The following is a 20,279-nucleotide window of genomic DNA, read 5'->3' as shown; positions in this document are numbered from 1 at the left end:
TTAAATTGGATTTTTAGCAACCTTAATTCCATCTGCAACCTTAACTTCCCTTTATCATGTTACCTAACATATTCACAAATCTGGGGATTATGACATGGACATCTTTGGGGTATATTTTTCTGCCTGCCACATGGGAAAATGGGGGAGACTAACTTGATGTGATTATACATATATAAATATATGTATATGTATGATTTTTCTTTGGTTACTTTTCAGATGTATTCTTTTTTTATCTTTAGTTTTAGCAGTTTGAGTCTGATGTCCCAAGGTGTGATTTTATTTATGTTTACACTGTTTAGGATTTGCTGAGCTTCTGGAATCTGTGGGTTGATGTCTTTTATCAGTTTTAGAAAATCTGCAGTCATCTTTTTGGAATATTGCTTCTGAACGACTCTCTTCTTTCCTGAGACCTCAATTACAAGTATGTTAGACTATCTGATTGTGTCCTATATATCTCTTATATGCTGTGCCATTTTTTCCATTCTTCTTTTCTTCCTATGCTTCATTTTGTTTTTCATTAACCTGTAAGCCAGCTTCCTAATCCAGTGTTCCACTGCATCCAATTTTCTGTCAAGCTTAAGAATTAAGTTGGTTTCAGTTACAGTATGTTTGAGTTCCAGAAAGTCCATTTAATTTTTTTTTTGCCTTCTAGCATTAAAAAACTGTTTTTATTGAGGTAAAATACATATAACATAAAATTTACCATCTCAACCTTTTTTTTTTTTTGCTGTACGCGGGCCTCTCACTATCGTGGCCTCTCCCTTTGCGGAGCACAGGCTCCAGACGCGCAGGCTCAGCGGCCATGGCTCACAGGCCCAGCCGCTCCGCGGCATGTGGGATCTTCCCCGACCGGGGCACGAACCCGTGTCCCCTGCATCGGCAGGTGGACTCTCAACCACTGCGTCACCAGGGAAGCCCCCATCTCAACCATCTTAAAATATATAGTTCAGTGGTATTATATACATCCATAATGCTATACAACCATCATCAACATCTATTTCCATAACTCTTTTCATCTTGTAAAACTGAAACTCCATACTCATTAAACAATAACCTTCCATTCCCCCCGACCCTCAGCCCCTGGCTGTGTCTATGATTTTTGACTACTTTAGGTACTGAAATTTATTATTTTTTATAGATTCCAATTCTCTGTTAGAATCTATCTTTTCATCCACCTTGTCCACCTTTTCCTCTAGTTTCTTCAACATGTTAATCACAGTTATTTAAAAGACCTGGTCTACAAACTCCTGTATGTAAACATCAGTCAATCTATTTCTAAAGTTCATTTTTTCTCTTCATTATGGGTCATTTTAATGTCCCTCCGCAGTTTCGTAATTTTGTGTTCCTGATACATTATGTATGGAAGACATAATGAAGCAAGACGACATCTTCCACCATGAAAGTGCCCCCTTTCCCATGCTAGGCAGATAGGATGAGGGGCTGGCCTACCTTTATCAAGAGCTGAATTTGATCAGCATTGGTCTACAGTTTTATTAAAACTCAGTACACCTCTGGTTTCTTCCTATTCTTGGGTGTGGACCTCCTGAGCTTTTGGTTGAGAGACTGGAGGTCTCTGTCTTCTCATGCCTGAAAGTTTTGGTCTCAGGATGTTTTGAGCTAGGATTTTTAACTTATCATACCAGAGGTTCAAAATCCAGCAAATGTCTTGATAGGAAGATTGTATGTGTGTTTGTTGCAGGCCCCTTTCCACCAGTGGGATTTTGCTCCTCAGCGTTGCAAGATTGCGGGAGATTTTATTCTGCCTTTTTGGTAGGCCTCCTGCACTTCCTGAGAACTCAGTAAATGTCCCATGAGGCAAACGGACTTTAAATTTGGGCCTTGAGTTTGGCCATCTTGTAGTTTCCAATCCATTATATCAGCCCCAAATGACCGCCAAAAGGTCTGCTGGTTTCAGTTTCCCCCAGGACAGTCCCTGTGCTTGGGGCCAGCCTGATCCTCAGCCTTCAATCACCCCCAGGAAAGACCATGGCTAGCGAACGCCTAGGAAGGAGTCTTCCCTCTCTGAAATTTTAGTCCATCTGGTCCTTGTTGCTCTCTGGTGTCTTTAAAAATGATTATTGTCGTATCAGTATTTCTTAGTTTCAAAAGTACTGCCTGTTGTGACCTATTATATCCTATCCAGAAGCAGAAGTCCTATCTGCTAAATCTGAAAGAAATTCAGCATTCACAGTCCTACAATGGACAAAATTTGGCAATGGATTTAATACAGAGTATAAGGAAGAAGGAAAAATCAGGCATGACTCCTAGGTTTCTGGGTAGCAACTGGATGGATGGTGGTGTAATTCACTAAGGGATCATGACGATCTGAAGTAAAAAGGGGGAACGATCATGAGTTATTTTAAAATATAAAATGGGGGACTTCCCTGGTGGCGCAGCGGTTAAGAATCTGCCTGCCAGTGCAGGGGACATGAGTTCAAGCCCTGGTCCGGGAAGATCCCACATGCTGCGGAGCAACTAAGTTTGTGCACCACAACTACTGAGCCTGCGCTCTAGAGCCCGCGAGCCACAACTACTGAAGCCCATGCACCTAGAGCCCATGTTCTGCAACAAGAGGAGCCACCTCAATAAGAAACCCATGCACCGCAATGAGGAGTAGCCCCCACTTGCTGTAACTAGAGAAAGCCTGCACGCAATGAAGACCCAACGCGACCATAAATAAATAAATAAATAATATACATATATATACATACATATATATATATATATATTAAATGGTTCACAGGTTTCTAGTTTTAGGAACTGAAATAAGGCAGTGCAGTTCATTAAGACAGACACCACTGGAAGGTAACCTAATTTCGAAGACAAGACTGTGAGTTTGGTTTTGGATATGTTGAATTTTAAGTATCTTTGAGGCTTTAAGTAGTCATCTGGATTTAGACATTTGTGTCTCAGAGAAGAAATGAGGGCTGGAGATATAATTTTAAGGGTAATTGGCATATAGGAGGTAATTGATGTCATGGGTGTGAATGAGGCTGAACTGGTTGAGAATAGAGAGTGACTAGGAAAGAGAGCCTAGGCTGGAGTCTTGAGGAACTCCAACATTAAACAATCAGACAAATCCTCTTCTTTGATTTATATTCCTTTCAGTGCTCCAAAACTTCAAATTTGGATTCTTACTGATACTCCTTTTTGCTGTTAGTAAGCTATATCAATTTATCTTGGGAAAATTCTATCAATCAGAGTTTTCATCAGCAGTTCTCCATCATTTTTGGAAATTTTTTAAAGGGAATCCACAAATCCCATAGAGTTTTAACATTATTTTTCAAACTGCAGGTCATGACTCAGTAGGTCACGAAATCAGTTTAGAGGGTCCTGATTAGTACTTTAAAAATGAGATCAATAGAAGGGAAAATATCAAGAAGTGTATCACGTGCAGTAAGCATCTACACTTTCTTCCTTGGTGAAATTTTCCAGTCTCATGGCTCAAAATGCCATGTAATTCCCAAATTTGTATCTCTAGCCCAAGCCTCATAAACTCCATGCTCATTAAGACATCTCCACTTAAATGTCTACTAGACATTTCCAACTGAAATATGAACCCCTAAACTTCCTTCCCAAGACACCTCCACCTGCAGCTTTCCCAGGTGATGGTAATTTTATCCACCTACCTTTGGCCCTGTAGGTCTACATCCCAGGAGTCACTTTTTACTTCTCTCATTCTCTAACATACCATATCCCATCTGTCAGGAAATGCTATTAAGTACACCATCAGAATCCAACCACTTATCATCCCCACTACAACCACCCTGGCCCAAATTACCATCACCTCCTCTCTCACCTGGATTAAAGCAACAGCCTTCCAACAATTCTCTTTATTTCCACTCTAACTCCTGCTATACTCAACACAGTGGTCAGAGCAATCCTTTAAAACACGGATCGGGGGGCTTCCCTGGTGGCGCAGTGGTTGAGAGTCTGCCTGCCGATGCAGGGGACACAGGTTCGTGCCCCGGTCTGGGAAGATCCCACGTGTCGTGGAGCGGCTGGGCCCTGAGCCATGGCCACTGAGCCTGCGCGTCCGGAGCCTGTGCTCCGCAACGGGAGAGGCCACAACAGTGAGAGGCCCATGTACCACAAAAAAACAAAAAAACACAAGGATCAGCAAACTTTCTCTAGAAAACCAGAGAGTAAATATTTAGCCTGCTTGGGCCAAGAGGTAAAATCGAGGCTATTACACAGGTGCTTATATAACAAAAGAAAAAACACGCTTGTAAAAATCATTTACTGACAAAATTCAAGGTATAATAATTGAGTACAATTTTTTTGTAACACAGGTCTACTCATGAGAAGAATGTAAACATTTTTTAAAAAATGGATACCATTTTGCTAAACTGGAGTTCAAAGCCAATGTTCCCGATCATCAAATCGACTACAAATATTTATCTGTAAAAACCATTCTTAGCTGATGGCCACACAAAAACAGGCAGTGGGATGGATTTACCCTGTGGGTTGTTGTTTGCTGACATCTGTTTAAAATATAATCAGATCGTACCACTCTTATCTCAAAACCTTGTGAATTAGTTTTCTATTGTTGTGTAACAACTACCACACATTCAGCAGGTTAAAACAATACCCATTTATTATCCTCAGTTCTGTAGATCAGAAGTCCAGGTGGGCTTACCTGGGCTCTCTGCTTAGGGTCTCACAAGGCTGAAATCAAGGTGACCTCTTATAGAGAGGATCTGGGAAAGAATCTATATCTAAACTCATCCAGGATGTTGAGTTTAGAACCGACAGAAGCCAGTTCCTTGCAATTATAGGTCTGAGGTCCCCATTTCCTTGCTGGCTGTTAGCCAGGAAGCACTCTCAGTTTCTAGAAGCTTCCTGCATTCCTTGTCATGTGTCATGTAGCTCCATCTTCAAAGTCAGCCAAATCGCATTCAAACCTCATGCTTTGAATCTCTCCGATTTCCCTTTCTGCTACCAGCTGGGAAGAACTCTCTGCTTTTAAAGATCTGGTCTGATTGGGTTACACCCACCCAGTAATTATACCTCAAAGTCAGGGGGCTTGGGACTTTCATTACATCAGCCAAATCCCTTCCCAGCAGTGCTTAGGTTAATGTTAGATTGAGTAACCAGGGGACCAGGATTGAGTAACCAGGGGACCAGAATGCTGGCGTGGGGGCAGGGGGAGCATCTTTAGAATTCTGCCTACTACACCCTACAATAACTTCCTACTCAGGGTAAAAGGATAAGGCACTAAGAAAAGGTCAACTCGATTTGTGCCACCTGCTCTTCCCCAACTCCCATGCATGTCCCATTACCTCTCTCATGGTATTTCCTACCACTCTCCCTCTGGCTTACTCTGTTCATCCACCACTAGCTGTTCATCCAACTTGCTGTTGCTTAAACATGCCAGACACGCTCCCACCTTAGGATCTCTGCCTGGAATGCTCTTCTCTCAGATATCTACTTAGTTAACTCCTGTATCTCCAAGACTTTGCTCCACTTTCACTCTTTCAATGAGGCATATCTGATTATACTACTTAATAATACAATCTGTACTCTCGTTCCTGGCACTGCCTATTTCCCCTACCCTGTTCAATTTTTCCTTTTTTTCTACTGTATTTCTCATCTTTAACATACTATATATTTTAACTTATTTGTGTTTATTGTCTGTCCCTCCTTGCTAGAATTAAGCTCCTCAAAGGTAAGGATCTTTGTCTATTTTTTTTAAATGATGTATTTTTTGTTTACTAAGCACTTAGCACAGTGGCTGGCACAAAATAGATGTTCAATAAAAATTCACTGAACGAACTTTGGGAAACTCCTGCTTCAGTTTTTTATTTACTTATTTTTTATTTTTTTGGCCACGCCGCAGCATGCAGGATCTTGGTTCCCCAACCAGGGATGGATGCCGTGCACCCCGCGGTGGAAGCAGAGTCTTAACCACTGGACCACCAGGGAAGTCCCCTGTTTCAGTTTTTTATATCCATATAAAAACTAGTATACGAACTAGGTTGTGATGTAAAATATATTTCTTATTGAAGAGTATAGTCAAGAGTGTTTGAAAACTACTGGGGTTAGACTGTATGACCTCTATGGTTCTTTCTAAATATGAGCATGTATGAATTTCTATGTGCAGCTAGTAAATGTCCACTATATCCTTTGGGATACTGCAAGGTGCACAGCCTAGTGACGACAGCAAGGCACTGATTACTGAAACATAATATTGACACCGAAAAAGCTAAATAGCATCCCTACCTGTTGTATAATAGTAGGTTAGAAAGAACCGTGGAAACAGCAAGAACTGTTGAATGCCCCAAAATATAAAAATCTAAATGTAACTCTTCCATCAAAAAGAGATATAATTTCATGGGCTTCCCTGGTGGCATAGTACTTAAGAATCCACATGCCAACACAGGGGACACGGGTTCGAGCCCTAGTCCGGAAGATCCCACGTGCCACGGAGCAACTAAGCCTGTGTGCCACAACTACTGAGCCTGCGCTCTAGGGCCCGTGTGCCACAACTAATGAGCCCGTGTGCTGCAACTACTGAAGCCTGCTCGCCTAGAGCCCGTGCCCCACAACAGGAGAAGCCACTGCAATGAGAAGCCCGCGCACTGCAAGGAAGAGTAACCCCCACTCGACGCAACTAAAGAAAGCCTGGGTGCAGCAACGAAGACCCAACGCAATACCCAACGAAGAAAATAAATAAATAAATTTATATTTTAAAAAAAGATGTAATTTGAGAGCAAATCACAAAAGACAACGTTTTCCGCATCAAAATTTCCCTGGTTAAAGCTTCCATTCACTTACTGAAGAAGCGAAGATGAGTGAAGAAAGATATCGCTTAAAGTCTCTGCTGTAGAAATTGTAACCTGAATGGACTTGGGGAGCAAAGACCACTTCTGAAGTACGTATGATTTCCACTCATCCACGGGCAGATCCATGCTACTTTAAATCTAAAAAATGAATAAGAAAATAAGGAATTCGGATTTCTACAAATGCACAATTCTAGAAAGTCAAGATTTCATTCAAGCATGCATGAAGCAACAAAATCAATTCTTGTGGTCTCTTCCTATACTTGTTTACATGCTGAGGAAGCATCTATTGTTTCTCACCCCAATTCACTCAACATCCCTTCATTCAGAAATATTTATTGAAAGCTTACGTTTTCCAGGCATCATACTAGGTACTGCTTATACAATGATGAATCAGAAACTCTTACCCAGTTCAGTATTTTCTTTTCAATCCCCAAGTCACTCCTTTAGTTCAAGCCCGCACCATTTCCTGTCTGGCATTCTTTCTGGAGTGTCATAACTAGTCTCCATGTCCTCAGACCCCCCCACTTCCCCATTCCAAATTCAGTCCATCTTCCACACTGAGACAGATGTCAGTACTCCACCTTAAATTCATCAATGCTCCTCCTAGCATTTAGGGAAGCCCAGTACAAACCCTTCATTATTTGACTCTTGGCTTACTTTCTAATGCTCAAGTCTCACTTCTTCCTCTGTACCCTACTATCTAGCTACTCAAAGCTATCCCCAGCTTGCCAGGTTACTCATCTCCCTAGGTTTTACAAAGACTATTCATTGGCCCTACCCTCACTTGGAGTCCACCTGGCAAATTTCCCAACATTCTTCAAGACCCAGTTCAAATGGTACCTCCTCTGGGAAGCCTTCCCTGATTTTTCCACCTGTGATAGCACACTTTGTCTCTCCTGGGGCCCAAACCATGTCTACCTTGAGTTAGTGCTCCTCACAGCAGAAATTCCCTCGACAGACTGTGCTCTCCTCTGAGGGTAGGGACCAGGTCTTATTTACCTTGAGAGATTCCCCACTGTGCCAAGCTCAGGGTCTGGAACCTGCAGGAGCTCAGCTCTGGGTGCTGAAGGAAGCAAGTCAATGCTTTGACTACAACTAGTAGCAGAGTTACTAGGGCAACAGCTCTACCACTCCTCTGGGCTACCAATCAGTGTCTGCCCACCAAAGGCCGAGTTGGGTACGTTTCCGAGAGTCAGCTCAGAAAGCTGCCGGAACTCCTTCACTCTGCGACCTTCGCTGCGTCCACGTCACGCTTCGCGCGCTCCGCGGTTCCGCGCCCCGCCCCCAGGCCCCGCAATCCAGCGACTCGGCCCCGGACCTGGGCTCCGGTGAGTCACGTGGGCCACCCGCCGTGCCTCGACCAATGAGGTGGCTGCTCGGCTCCTAAACCCGCCCCCGTGCCCTGCGCACGTCGGCAGGTCGTCGCGGTGCACGCAGGTCCTCTGGCCAATCGCTTTGGAGCGCGCGGGTTCCCTGGAGTAGAGCCAGGGCTGCAGGGGTGTCGGAGCGCTGGAGTTGTTGCGGCGGAACCATGGTGGGCCACCTGAGCGAGGGGGCCATTGCGGTGAGGAGACGCCTGCGAGCCGGGCGCGGGCCGGGGTGGCTGTGGGCCTTGGGGCTGTGCGGGGTGGAGAAGGGGGAGAGAACACGGGAGGAGGAGACAGCGGGGGCCGGGGAGGAACCGCCGGGTGACTCCCTAGAATCATCACTCCTCAAAGCATTTTTCCCATCGTCTTTTAAACACGCTCATGTTTTTCCTGCTTAAGGAAATGAAACAAAATAAACTGTTGATTTTCGCCCATCTCTCTCCCGCAGCCACTCTTTCTCCTTCCCTTCCCCCATCCGCAGCCTAACTTTCCTAGAGTTGTCAGTTTTCAGTTCTTTCTTTTTCTCGCCTCCCATTAATCCTTCAACAGACTCCAATCAGTCACTCCCCTGATCACTATGGAAGTAACCCTAGCTAAAGTCAGCAGTGCCTCCAGGTCGTTAAATCCAACAGACACTTTTGAGAGTTACATTTACCCGAGTTTTCAGCAGCGTTTGACTACTGATCATCGCTTTCTTTTGGTAACACCCTCTTCTTTCGGTTTCTGTGGCTCAGCTTGGCTTGTCTTTCCCCGTCTTATTTGGAGATCTCTCTGTAAATTTTTGTTGACTCTTCTCACGAGACAAATTACCATCTGTATGTCAATTGCTCACAAATTTCTGTGTCCGGAGCCACCTTTACTCTGAAAGACAAACCTCTATCAGATGCGTACTTGATATCTCAAAAACACTTTAAATTCAACATGTCCCAAAGCAAATCCATTATCTTTCTAAATTTGGGCCTCTACCGTTCCCTGTCTGGATGAATGGCACCATTATTCATTAAGTTATAACAGCCAGAAATTGTGGAATCATTCTTGCTACACATTCCGTCACCCTGGATGTCCAGTCCCTCCCCAAGTCTGGTGTGTTTTACCTCCACATATATCTCTTAAATGCATCTACTTCTCTCCATCCACACTGGCACCATTGTTTCTGCCAGGCCTTCTCACTTCTACCCAGCATAACTCTCCTCTTGCCATTCCCATCATAGCATATTCCCACCAGTTCTTTCCTCCTTTCCAGCCTTTCTTTTTTAATTTAAATCCGGGTATATTTCATACTCCTGCCTTCCACAGGGGCTTTGAACATTCTTTAACCTGTGCCTACTGCCTGGGTGGTTCTTCATTCTCCCCTTGCTGACTAATGTAACCCTCAAGTCTCTGCTCAGTTACTTCCTCAGAGAAGCCTTCCTTGACTCCCCTTGCTAGGCTAAATCCCTTTATTTTCAGCCCCTAATTCCTGTTTGTTCACGATATTAAACTCTGCCTTTCCTCTTCTGTCAAATGAGGTTAATCATATCTAGTACCTATTGCCTAAGGTTAGTGGGACGATTAAATGAGCTATTAATTTAAAGTGCTCAGTCCATGCCTGATGCATAATAAATGGTCATTATATGTTACCTATTATTAATAATCACAGATGTGATCTTACATTTATATGTTGTTTATTTGATTCATATCAGTTACTTTCTGTCTCCCTCCGCTGGATTGTAAATTCTTTGAGGCCTGAAATTATGTCTGGTTTTTTGCTCAACATAGTCTCCCCAGTACCGGAAGGACTGCTGGCAAGTTTTAGGTGCCCAATAAATGTTTGCTAATTGCGTGTGAGGCAGGGAAAAGAAAGGGACAGAGATGGATGGGGAAGAACAGTTGGCAGAGTTGAGTGAATATTTTAATAAATTAGAAATAACCCCGAGAAGTGGTTGCAAATTGTAGTCCTTGTTTACTTTATAGCTGCTACCTTGCATCTTTAAGACAAATTAGGAATTGTTCTTCACTTTCAAGGAAAGTGACTGGTATTTTTCAAATAATTTGATGGGGCTTCCCTGGTGGCGCAGTGGTTGAGAGTCCGCCTACCGATGCAGGGGACATGGGTTCGTGCCCCGGTCTGGGAAGATCCCACGTGCCGTGGAGCAGCTGGGCCTGTGAGCCATGGCTGCTGAGCCTGCGCGTCCGGAGCCTGTGCTCCGCGACAGGAGAGGCTACAACAGTGAGAAGCCCGCGTACCGCAAAAAAAAAAAAAAAAAAATTGATGAGTTAGTTTTTGCTATATTCAAAATTTAGGAAACATATTTCCAGTGTTAGGTGAAGTATTACTTAGGTTTTGTTCATAAATGATAAGGAAAACTTGTGTGTGTGTGTGTGTTTGTGGTGATGGAGTGTAGAGTACCTTTGTCAAGTTTGTTTATCAGCTAAAGCAGGTAATATCATTTTAGTTCAAAAGGCATAGACCCCAAAGGGTAAGCACTAACACACAAATAGTGCATTTTCGGCAAGAGCGAACATAAGATAAGCGATTTTGCGTGGAACCATTGTGGTAAATAGAACTAATAGCATTTGTATCTTGAGTAATTAGGTAATACAAAGAAAGGGGAAGGGAATGAATACTTTTGATCTTTTCCAATGTGCCAGATACTTCATTATAGTCAGTAGTTACAGTAATCCTGTAAAGTAGATTTTTATCATTAACCCCATCTTACAGATGAAGTAATTGAAGTCCAGAGAAGTTAAATAATTTGTGCATGAGGTGAGGATTTGAACATGTGCTCTGAACCATTCCATTCTGTTGTTTTGTATTTTATTCCTTCCAGTTTTATTGAGATGTAATTGACATACAACACTGTATAAGTTTAAGGTGTACAGCATAATGATTTGACTTACATACATCATGAAACAATTACCACAGTAAATTTAGTGAATGTCCATCACCTCATATAGATACAAAATAAAAAGTATTTTTTTCCTTGTGATGAGAACTCTTAGGATTTACTCTCTTAATAACTTTCATATATAACATTGTTAATTATATTTCATATATAGCATTGTTAATTATATTAATCATGTTGTATGTTACATCCCTGGTACTTATTTATCTTATAACTGGAAATTTGTACCTTTTGACCACGTTTGTCCGGTTCCTCCTCCCTCTACTTCCTGCCTCTGGTAACCACAAATCTGATCTCTTTTTTCTATAAGTTTGTTCATTTGTTTGTTTGTTTTTGAAGTATAATTGGCTTACAATACTGTGTAAGTTCTTGGTGCACAACATAGTAATTTGATATTTCTGTACATTACAAAATGATCACCACTGTTGCTTTGTATTTTTATTAGCAATGTTAATTTGGAAAATTTAAGTCAGTTCTGTCTTAAGTGTATATATCATGCTATATGTCCCAGAAGAGTAAGTCTTATATTCACTATTTATGATGACACAAATAAATTAAAAAGAATAAGGTACTACATGTATTTGGTTTTAGAATCAAATAAAACAGAAAGGTGCTTGATGAAATTACTGACCTGTCCCTTCCCCCAGTTCTGTTCCTTTAAAAAAAAAAAAAAACCTTTACTGAAGTTCAGTTTGATTTACGTATAACAAAAACTATAATACGTATTGTTTACAAACTATATCAGTCTGTAATACATCAAACTATATGCAGTAATGCATCAAACTATATGCAGTTTGATGAGTTTTGACAAATGTATACACCACCCCAATCTGCTCCTTTCCCATCCCCTGCCCCTACCCTAGGCAACCACTGTTTTGGGTTCTGGTTTCTATCACTATAGGTTAGTTTTGACTGTTCTAAAACTTCATATAAATGGAATCAAATAATATGTACCCTTTGTGTCTGGCTTCTTTCTTTAAGCAAAATGATTTTTGAGATTTATCCATGTTGTTTCAGTAGTTCGCACCTTTTGATTGCCCAGTAGTGTTCCATGGTATGAATAAACACAATTGTTTATTTACCTGTTGAACATTTGGGTTATTTTCCTTTTTGGCTATTATGAATGAAGATGTTATGAACTTTTATGTACAAGTCTTCTTATAGAAATATATTTTAATTCCTCTGAGATAAATATTGGGGAGTGCAGTTGCTGGGTCATGCGATAACTGAACATTTAACTTTATAAGAAATTGCTAAACTATTTCCAAAGTGTTTATGAGAATTCTGTTTGCTCCATTTCCTCACGAACACTAAGTTTTGTCAGTCTTTTTAGGTTTACCTATTCTAGTGAATGTGTAGTGGTATCTCACTGTGATTTTAATTTGTGTTTTGCTGATGACTAATGATCTTGAGCATCTTTTCATGTGCTTATTGGCTGTTTGTATTCCTTCTTTTGTGAAGTGTATGTTCATATCTTTTGCCTGTTTAAAAAATTGGGACGTGTTCTTATTAGTTAGTTGTAAGAATTCTTTATTTAATCAGGACACGTCTTTTGTTAGATAAAAGCATTATATATATTTTCTCCCAATCTGAGGATTTTCATTCTTTTAATGCTGTTTTTTTTTTAAAATAAATTTTATTTATTTATTTTCAGCTGCGTTGGGTCTTCGTTGCTGCACACAGGCTTTCTCTAGCTGCGGCGAGCGGGGGCTGCTCTTCGTTGTGGTGTGCGGGCTTCTCATCACAGTGGCTTCTCTTGTTGCAGAGCACAGGCTCTAGGTGCGCAGGCTTCAGCAGTTGTGGCACATGGGCTCAGTAGTTGTGGCTCACAGGCTCTAGAGCACAGGCTCAGTAATTGTGGTGCACAGGCTTAGTTGCTCTGCGGCATGTGGGATCTTCCAGGACCAGGGCTCTAACCCATGTCCCCTGCATTGGCAGGCAGATTCTTAACCACCAGGCCACCAGGGAAACTCAATGGTTTTTTTTTTTTTTTTTTTTTTTTTTTTTGCGGTATGCGGGCCTCTCACTGTTGTGGCCTCTCCCGTTGTGGAGCAACAGGCTCCGGACGCACAGGCTCAGCGTCCATGGCTCACGGGCCTAGCCGCTCCGCGGCATGTGGGATCTTCCCAGACCGGGGCATGAACCTGTATCCCCTGCATCGGCAGGCGGACTCTCAACCACTGTGCCACCAGGGAAGCCCCTCAATGGTGTTTTTTTAAAAGAGCAGTTTTAAATTTTCATGTTCAGTTGGGTTTTTTTTGTTTTGTTTTTCCTTTTCTGAATTGTATTTTTCTGTCCACAAAAATCTTTGTCTCCCTCAAGGTTACAAATCTTTTGTCCTGTGTTTTCTTCTAGAAGTTTTATAGTTTTAGTTTATATTCAGATCTGTAGTCCATTTCAAGTTTACCTTTTTATGTATGATGTATAGATCATTCTTTCCATTGCAGATATTCAGTTGTTTCAGCCCCATTTGTTATAAAGACTATAATGTTCCATTGAACTGTGTTGTCACCTTTGATAAAATTTATATATATGTGGGTCTATATCTAGAATGCCTGTTCTGCCATTGCTCTATATGTCAGTACTTACACCAGTACCACATTGTCTTCATAACTGTAGTTATATAGTAAGTCTTGAAATTGGGTAGTATAAATTCTCCAGCTTCATTCTTTTTCAAAATTGTTTTACTGAATCTAGGTTCTCTATATTTTCATATATATTTTAGAATCAGCTTGTCAATTTCTAATACAGCTTGATGGGATTTTGATTGATAGTACATTACATTTATAGATCAATTTGGGATCAGTTGACTTCTTATAGACATTGAATCTTTCAAACCGTGGACATGCTATATCTCTCATTTACTTAGGTTTTCTTTAATTTCTCTCAGGGTTTTGTAGTTTTCAGTATGCAAATCTTGTATATGTATTGTTAGACTTAGGTTTTTTTAATGGTATTAAAATGGTATTTTTAAAAATTTCATTTTCCAGTTGTTAATTGGCAGTATATAAAAATACAGTTGATTTTTGCATATTAACCTTGTATCCTGAAAACTCGGTAAATTGACTTAGTAGTTTTTTGTAGATGCCTTAGGATTTTCTACATACATGACTATCTGCACATAAAGACAGTTTTATTATTTACTTTTCAATCTTTATGCCTTTATTTCTTTTTAAAAAAAAAATATGTATATATTTTTTTGCGGTACGCGGGCCTCTCACTGTTGTGGCCTCTCCCGTTGCGGAGCACAGTCTCTGGACGCGCAGGCTCAGCGGCCATGGCTCATGGGCCTACCCACTCCACGACATGTGGGATTTTTCCGGACCGGGGAGCGAACCCGTGTCCCCTGCATCGGCAGGCGGACTCTCAACCGCTGCGCCACCAGGGAAGCCCTAAAATATATTAAAAAAAAATATTTATTTATCTATCTATTTATTTAGGCTGTGCCAGGTCTTAGTTGTGGCACATGGGATCTTCGTTGTGGTATGTGGACTCTTAGTTGCTGCATGCGGGCTCTTAGTTGTGGCATGCAGGTGGGATCTAGTTCCCTGACCAGGGATCAAACCCGGGCCCCCTTCAGTGGGAGCTCAGAATCTTACCCACTGGACCACCAGGGAAGTCCCTATGCCCTTATTTCTTTTTCTCATCTTGTTGCATTAGTTAGGAGCTCTACTGCCATATTTAATAAAAGTGATGAGAGTTATATCCTTGCCTTGTTCCTGATCTTAGGGGAGGTCATTCAGTCTTTTGCCATTAAGTGTGATTGGTAATTATTTTTTTTGGTAGATGCCTGCTATCAGTTTAACCCTATCTTCTATTCCTAATTTGCTGAGACTTTTTATAATGAATAAGTGTTGAATTTTGTCAAATGCTTTTTCTGCATCTATTGAGATGGTTGTAGTTTTTCTTCTTTATTCTGTTAATGTGACAGACTACAATAATAGATTTTTTTTTTTTTTTGCGGTACGTGGGCCTCTCACCGCTGCGGCCTCTCCCGCTGCGGAGCACAGGCTCCGGACGCGCAGGCTCAGCGGCCATGGCTCACGGGCCCAGCCGCTCCGCGGCGTGCGGGATCCTCCCGGACCGGGCCACAAACCCGCGTCCCCCGCATCGGCAGGCTGACTCTCAACCACTGCGCCACCAGCGAAACCCAATAATAGATTTTTGAATGTTGAGTAAACCTTGCCTTCTTGGAATAAACCTCACATGGTCATGACATATTATATACATTTTATATAGTGCTATAGTTGATTTACTGATATTTTGTTGAGGACTTTTACATCTTTATTGATGAGTGATATATAGATCTGTAATTTTTCTTTCTTATAATGACTTTGTTTTTTCTATCAGAGTAAAGCTAACATCATACAATGAATTGTAAAGTGTTCTCTTCTATCTCCTGAAATAATTTATGCAGGATTGGTGTTTTTTGTCATTCAGTGTTAGATAGAATTTACCAGTAAAGCCATCTGGACCTAGAGTTTTCTCTTTTGGAATATTTTAAATTATAAATTTAATTTCTTTAATAGATGTAGAATTATCTAGGTTTTCTGTATTTTTATGTAGTTTCGATAATTTGTGGTGTTTTTTTTAAGGGACATCCATTTAATCTAAGTTGTTTCATAAAGTTCCTGATATTCCCTTATTATATAAATATATATAAAATTTTATATATGTATGATTTATAGTGATGCCTTTTTCATTCCTGGTATTGAGAATGTGTGTTTTCTTTTTTTTGACCAGACTAGCTAGAAGTTTATCAATTTTGTTGATCTTTTCAAAGAACGAGCTTTTGGTTCAATTGTGTTTTTCCTATTATTTATCAATTTTCTATTTCATTGATTTTTGCTCTTTTATTATTTCTTTCCTTCTGTGTACTTGGATTTAATTTATTCTTTTTCTGGCTCCTTTTGGTGGAATCTTAGATAATTGACTTGGGAGCTTTTTTCTTCTCTGATGAGAGCATTTTAAAGCTGTATTTTCCCCTCTAAGCATTGCTCTAGGTACATCCCACAAATGTAGACAGATTGTATTTTAATTTTCATTCTGTTAATAACTCTAATTTCTCTTGTGATTTCTTCTTCAACAGATGGGTTATTTAGAAGGTTGTTGTTTAACTTCCAAGTATTTGGAGATTTTATAGATATCATATTGTTATTGATTTCTAGTTTAATTCTAGTGTGGTCAAATAACGTACTCTGTATGAATTCAACTTTTCAACATTTATTGAGGTTTGTTTTACTGCCCGGTATATGGACTATCTTGATGAAAATGTTCCAGGTACACTTAAAAGAATGTGTATTTTGCAGTTGTTAGATGATCTAATTAGGTCAAGTTTATTGATAGTTTAAGTTTTCTGTATTCTTTTTTTTTTGGCGGTACGCGGGCCTCTCACTGTTGGCCTTTCCCATTGTGGAGCACAGGCTCTGGACGCACAGGCTCAGCGGCCATGGCTCACGGGCCCAGCCGCTCCGTGGCATGTGGGATCTTCCCGGACTGGGGCACAAACCCGTGTCCCCTGCATCGGCAGGCGGACTCTCAACCACTAGCGCCACCAGGGAAGCCCCTCTATATTCTTATTTCTATATTGTTTGGTCTATTTGCCCTGTCAATTACTGAGAGAAGAATGTTGAAACCACCAATTATAATAGTGGATTTGTCTATTTCTCCTTTTCATTTTGTCAGTTTTTCCTTCATGTATTTTGAAACCCTGTTGTTAGGTGACCACATTTATCATTGTGTCTTTTTTTTTTTTTTTTTGGCCGTGCTGTGCAGCATGTGGATCTTAGTTCCCTGACTGGGGATTGAACCTGTGCCCCCTGCAGTGGAAGAGTGGAGTCTTAACCACTGGACTGCCAGGGAAGTCCCCATTGTGTCTCCTTTAGGAATCAACCCTATTATTATGAAATGTCCTTTTTTATCCCGGGTAATATTCCTTGTCCTGAAGTCTACTTTGCCTGCTTTTAATGATACATCTTTTTCCAGTATTTTATTTTTAATTTGCCTTTTTATATTTGAAGTGCGTTTCTTGTACAGAGCAAATAGCTGGGTCTTTCTTACTCATTACAATAATTTCTTCCATTTAATTGGAGTAATTGAACCATTTACACTTAATATAATTACAGGTTTGGGTTTAAGTTTTCCTTTTGCTGCTTGTTTTTTTATTTGTCCCATCTATTCTTTTTCTATTTTTTAACTTTTCTTGACTTTTGGATTGAGTATTTTTTATGATTAAAATTTATTTCCACTCTTGGCTTATTAGCAATGCTTTATGTATTTAATGATTGTTTTAGGGCAACACATCCTAGCTTGGACTACTATAACAAAATACCGTAGACTAGGTGATGTAAACAGATTTATTTCTCACAATTCTAGGGGCTGAGAAATCCATTAAGGCACCAGCAGATTTAGTTCTGGGTGAGGGCTGTCTTCCTGGCTTGCAGCTACCATCTCACTGTGCTCACATGACCTCTTCTTTGTGTGGGGAGAGAGTGAGTTCTGGTGTCTCTTCCTCTCTTTTTTTTTCTGGCTGTACCTCGTGGCATTCAAGATCTTAGTTGCATGACCAGGGATCGAGCCGTGCCCCCTGAAGTAGAAGCACAGAGTCTCAACCACTGGACTGCCAGGGAAGTCCCTCTTTTTATAAGGACAGTAATCTCATTATGGTGGCTCCACCCTCATGACCTCATCTGAAAGTAGTTGCCTCCAAAGACCCCATCTCTTGATACTCTCACACTGAGGGTTAGAGCGTCAACATATGAATTGGGAGGTGGGGTCAGGACAAAAATGTTTGGTCCAAAACACAGTGGTTCTCAAATGTTTTGATTTTAGAATACCTTTCATTTGTAAAAAATCACTGAGTGCCCCCCGCAAAAGCTTTTGTTTTTGTGGGTTATATCTCCCTTACCATATTTGAAATTATAACAGATATTTTAAAAATATTTATTCATTTAAAATAGCAATAAACTCATCTGTTAACATAAATAACATGTTTTAGGAAAAACAGTTATATAGTTCAAAACAAATAGAAAAGTGACATTGTTTTACGTTTTTGCACATTGCTTTAATGTCTGGCTTACTAGAAGACGTGACAGCTAGATTTTCATACCAGCTTCTGCGTTCAGTATATGGCTATATGGTTTTTTTGGTCGAACTATATGGAGGAAATCTGGCTTCAAATATGTAGTTGGAAAAAGGAGGAGTATTTTAATAGCCTTTTTCAGGCTTCTTTTCTGATCCTTGTAATATAATAAGAAATATATGTTTGGTCTCGGTCCAGTTTTTGGTACCCAGAACTCCTGAAACCCTTGGAATTTCCTGAGTGATAGGGTGGGAGGAGCTTTTTTTGTTACTTATGATAAGCCCCTTTCAGCCATACCTGAGGTTTAATGAGGTGACTCTTGGTGGGCTCCAGGGTAGCTTCAGGACAGGGGTTGATTGCCAGGAACCAATCATGTGATTAAAGGGTTGGAACTTTCTGCTGTACACCTCACCCCACAGGATAGAGGCTGGAGATTGAGCTAATCACCAATAGCCAACAATTTAATCAATCATGCCTATGTGATGGGGCCTTCAGAAAAATCCCTAAACAACAAAATTCAGAGGGCTTCTAGTTTGGTGAACACATCTACATGCTGGGAGGGGGCACACCCCCAGACTCCACAGGAACAGAATCTCCTGTGCTTGGGACCCATCCAGACTTTGTCTTATGTGCCTCTCCATCTGATTTGCATTTGTATCCTTTTATCTCTTATAATATACCAGTAATACTAAGTAAAGTGTTTCCCTGAGTTCTATGAGGGACTCCAAGGAAGACCCCACAATTTGTAGCCAAGTCAAACAAGTGTAAACTGGGTCACCTGGGGACCCACTACTTGAGATTAGTGTATGATTAGTGGACAGTCTTGGGGGACTGAGCCCTTAACCTGTGGGGTCTACACTAATTCTGGGTAGTTAGTGTCAAAATTAAGTTGACTTGTGAGACGCCCAGTTGGTGTCTGCAGAGAATTGTTTCATGTGGAAAACCCACACATTTGGTGTCAGAAGTGTTTTGAATAGAAAATCAGGTTTCCTTTAACACTGTATCAAAACTCAACAAATGGTAGTTTCTTAAAGGTTAGTTGGAATGTAGATTTGGCCGGTCTTCCATTTTGAATAGATCTTCTACCTATGCATTATTTGTAACGCCATGTTTCGGTCATTTGGAAAATATTGGTTCATTGCATTTTACAGATCTTCCAAATGTTGATATATTTTGTTATATGACAAAAATTCATGCTTATTAACATCATTACTGATTTAATTAAGAAAAGTCAGTAAGTATTAGGAAGCTGGTGAATACAAGTTTTCAAAAGTCCTGATTTTCATTAGAAAACTCTTTTATCATTGGCAACAAATACAGTTAATTGTCTCACTTTATTTTTGAGAAGATATCCACTAAATTCCCAAGTCTGAATAACCACAGTTTGTCGTTTGCCCTTTCAAGTTAAAATGACGTTCCGTGAGAAAAAAACGGCCGGTTCAACTTGCAACTCGAACAGTTGTAGCAGTGCTTTTCCTCAAGGCCGCAGCCATACTTCAGCAGAAGCACTTAGGCATACTTTCTGTATGGTTGCATAGAATATTAAAATTTTTTTGTCCTCAAGGTTAAGATTTAATGTAATAATTTTATTTCTTCAAGTTTCTTTTTTTTTTTTTAGTGAAACTCCCCTCCCCAGTGTGTTCAGGGCAGTGAAGAATACTGTGACTACTACTATAGTAGCTCGGCTAAGGCACCAGTAGTTTTACCTACCACTGCTTTGCACCATCAGTGCAAATGTCAACACAGCTGTTTCAGGATAAACCATGAGTTTTGTAAGTGATTCAACACTTGGAATATTTCAGCATAGTCTGTGTTTGTCGTCAAGCATTCACATGAAAGAAGATCTTACTAGATGATTAGTTGGTACTGATACGAGATGAACACAAGCAAAGCAGCCAGTCCAGCCACATCTATCTATTCATCCATTCATAAGGCAAAAGTAGAATTCTGCGGAAGAGATATTAACTCAGTCTTCATGATGTATCTTGTTCTTTAATTCAACAAGTTGCTTTATTATTAGAAAGTGGAACTGCTGTGATTTCTATTACTGATTTTTCATCCAGTAGACATTCATAAGTGGTAATAGTATAAAGTTTTATTAGTCCTTCAGCCAGTTTTTCATTGTATTGAATGAATGAGAGTGAGAAGGACAAAAGCTTGT

At 40.5% G+C, this 20,279-nt stretch overlaps 2 protein-coding genes across 2 annotated transcripts in view; one reads left to right on the top strand and one right to left on the bottom strand.

Moving 5' to 3' along the window:
* SMYD4 (SET and MYND domain containing 4) overlaps nucleotides 1-8,070 on the bottom strand; it is a 43,644-nt gene extending 35,574 nt beyond the window's left edge. The window contains exons 1-2 of the mRNA XM_032616863.1: nucleotides 7,785-8,070; nucleotides 6,778-6,923 (exon numbers count right to left, since the gene is read on the bottom strand). Coding sequence (XP_032472754.1) covers nucleotides 6,778-6,911 — 134 coding nt within the window. The 5' untranslated portion in view covers nucleotides 6,912-6,923; nucleotides 7,785-8,070. The remainder of the gene's footprint in view (nucleotides 1-6,777; nucleotides 6,924-7,784) is intronic.
* Nucleotides 8,071-8,201: 131 nt separating this feature from the next.
* Nucleotides 8,202-20,279, top strand: part of RPA1 (replication protein A1) — a 56,053-nt gene continuing 43,975 nt past the window's right edge. The window contains 1 exon segment of the mRNA XM_032616790.1: nucleotides 8,202-8,349. Within this exon segment, the coding sequence (XP_032472681.1) occupies nucleotides 8,317-8,349 (33 nt within the window). The 5' untranslated portion in view covers nucleotides 8,202-8,316.

This window comes from Phocoena sinus, chromosome 20, assembly GCF_008692025.1.
Source record: "Phocoena sinus isolate mPhoSin1 chromosome 20, mPhoSin1.pri, whole genome shotgun sequence".
NCBI lineage: Eukaryota > Metazoa > Chordata > Mammalia > Artiodactyla > Phocoenidae > Phocoena > Phocoena sinus.
Note: the sequence above shows the minus strand (reverse complement) of the source record. Positions and strands in the feature narration are given on the sequence as shown.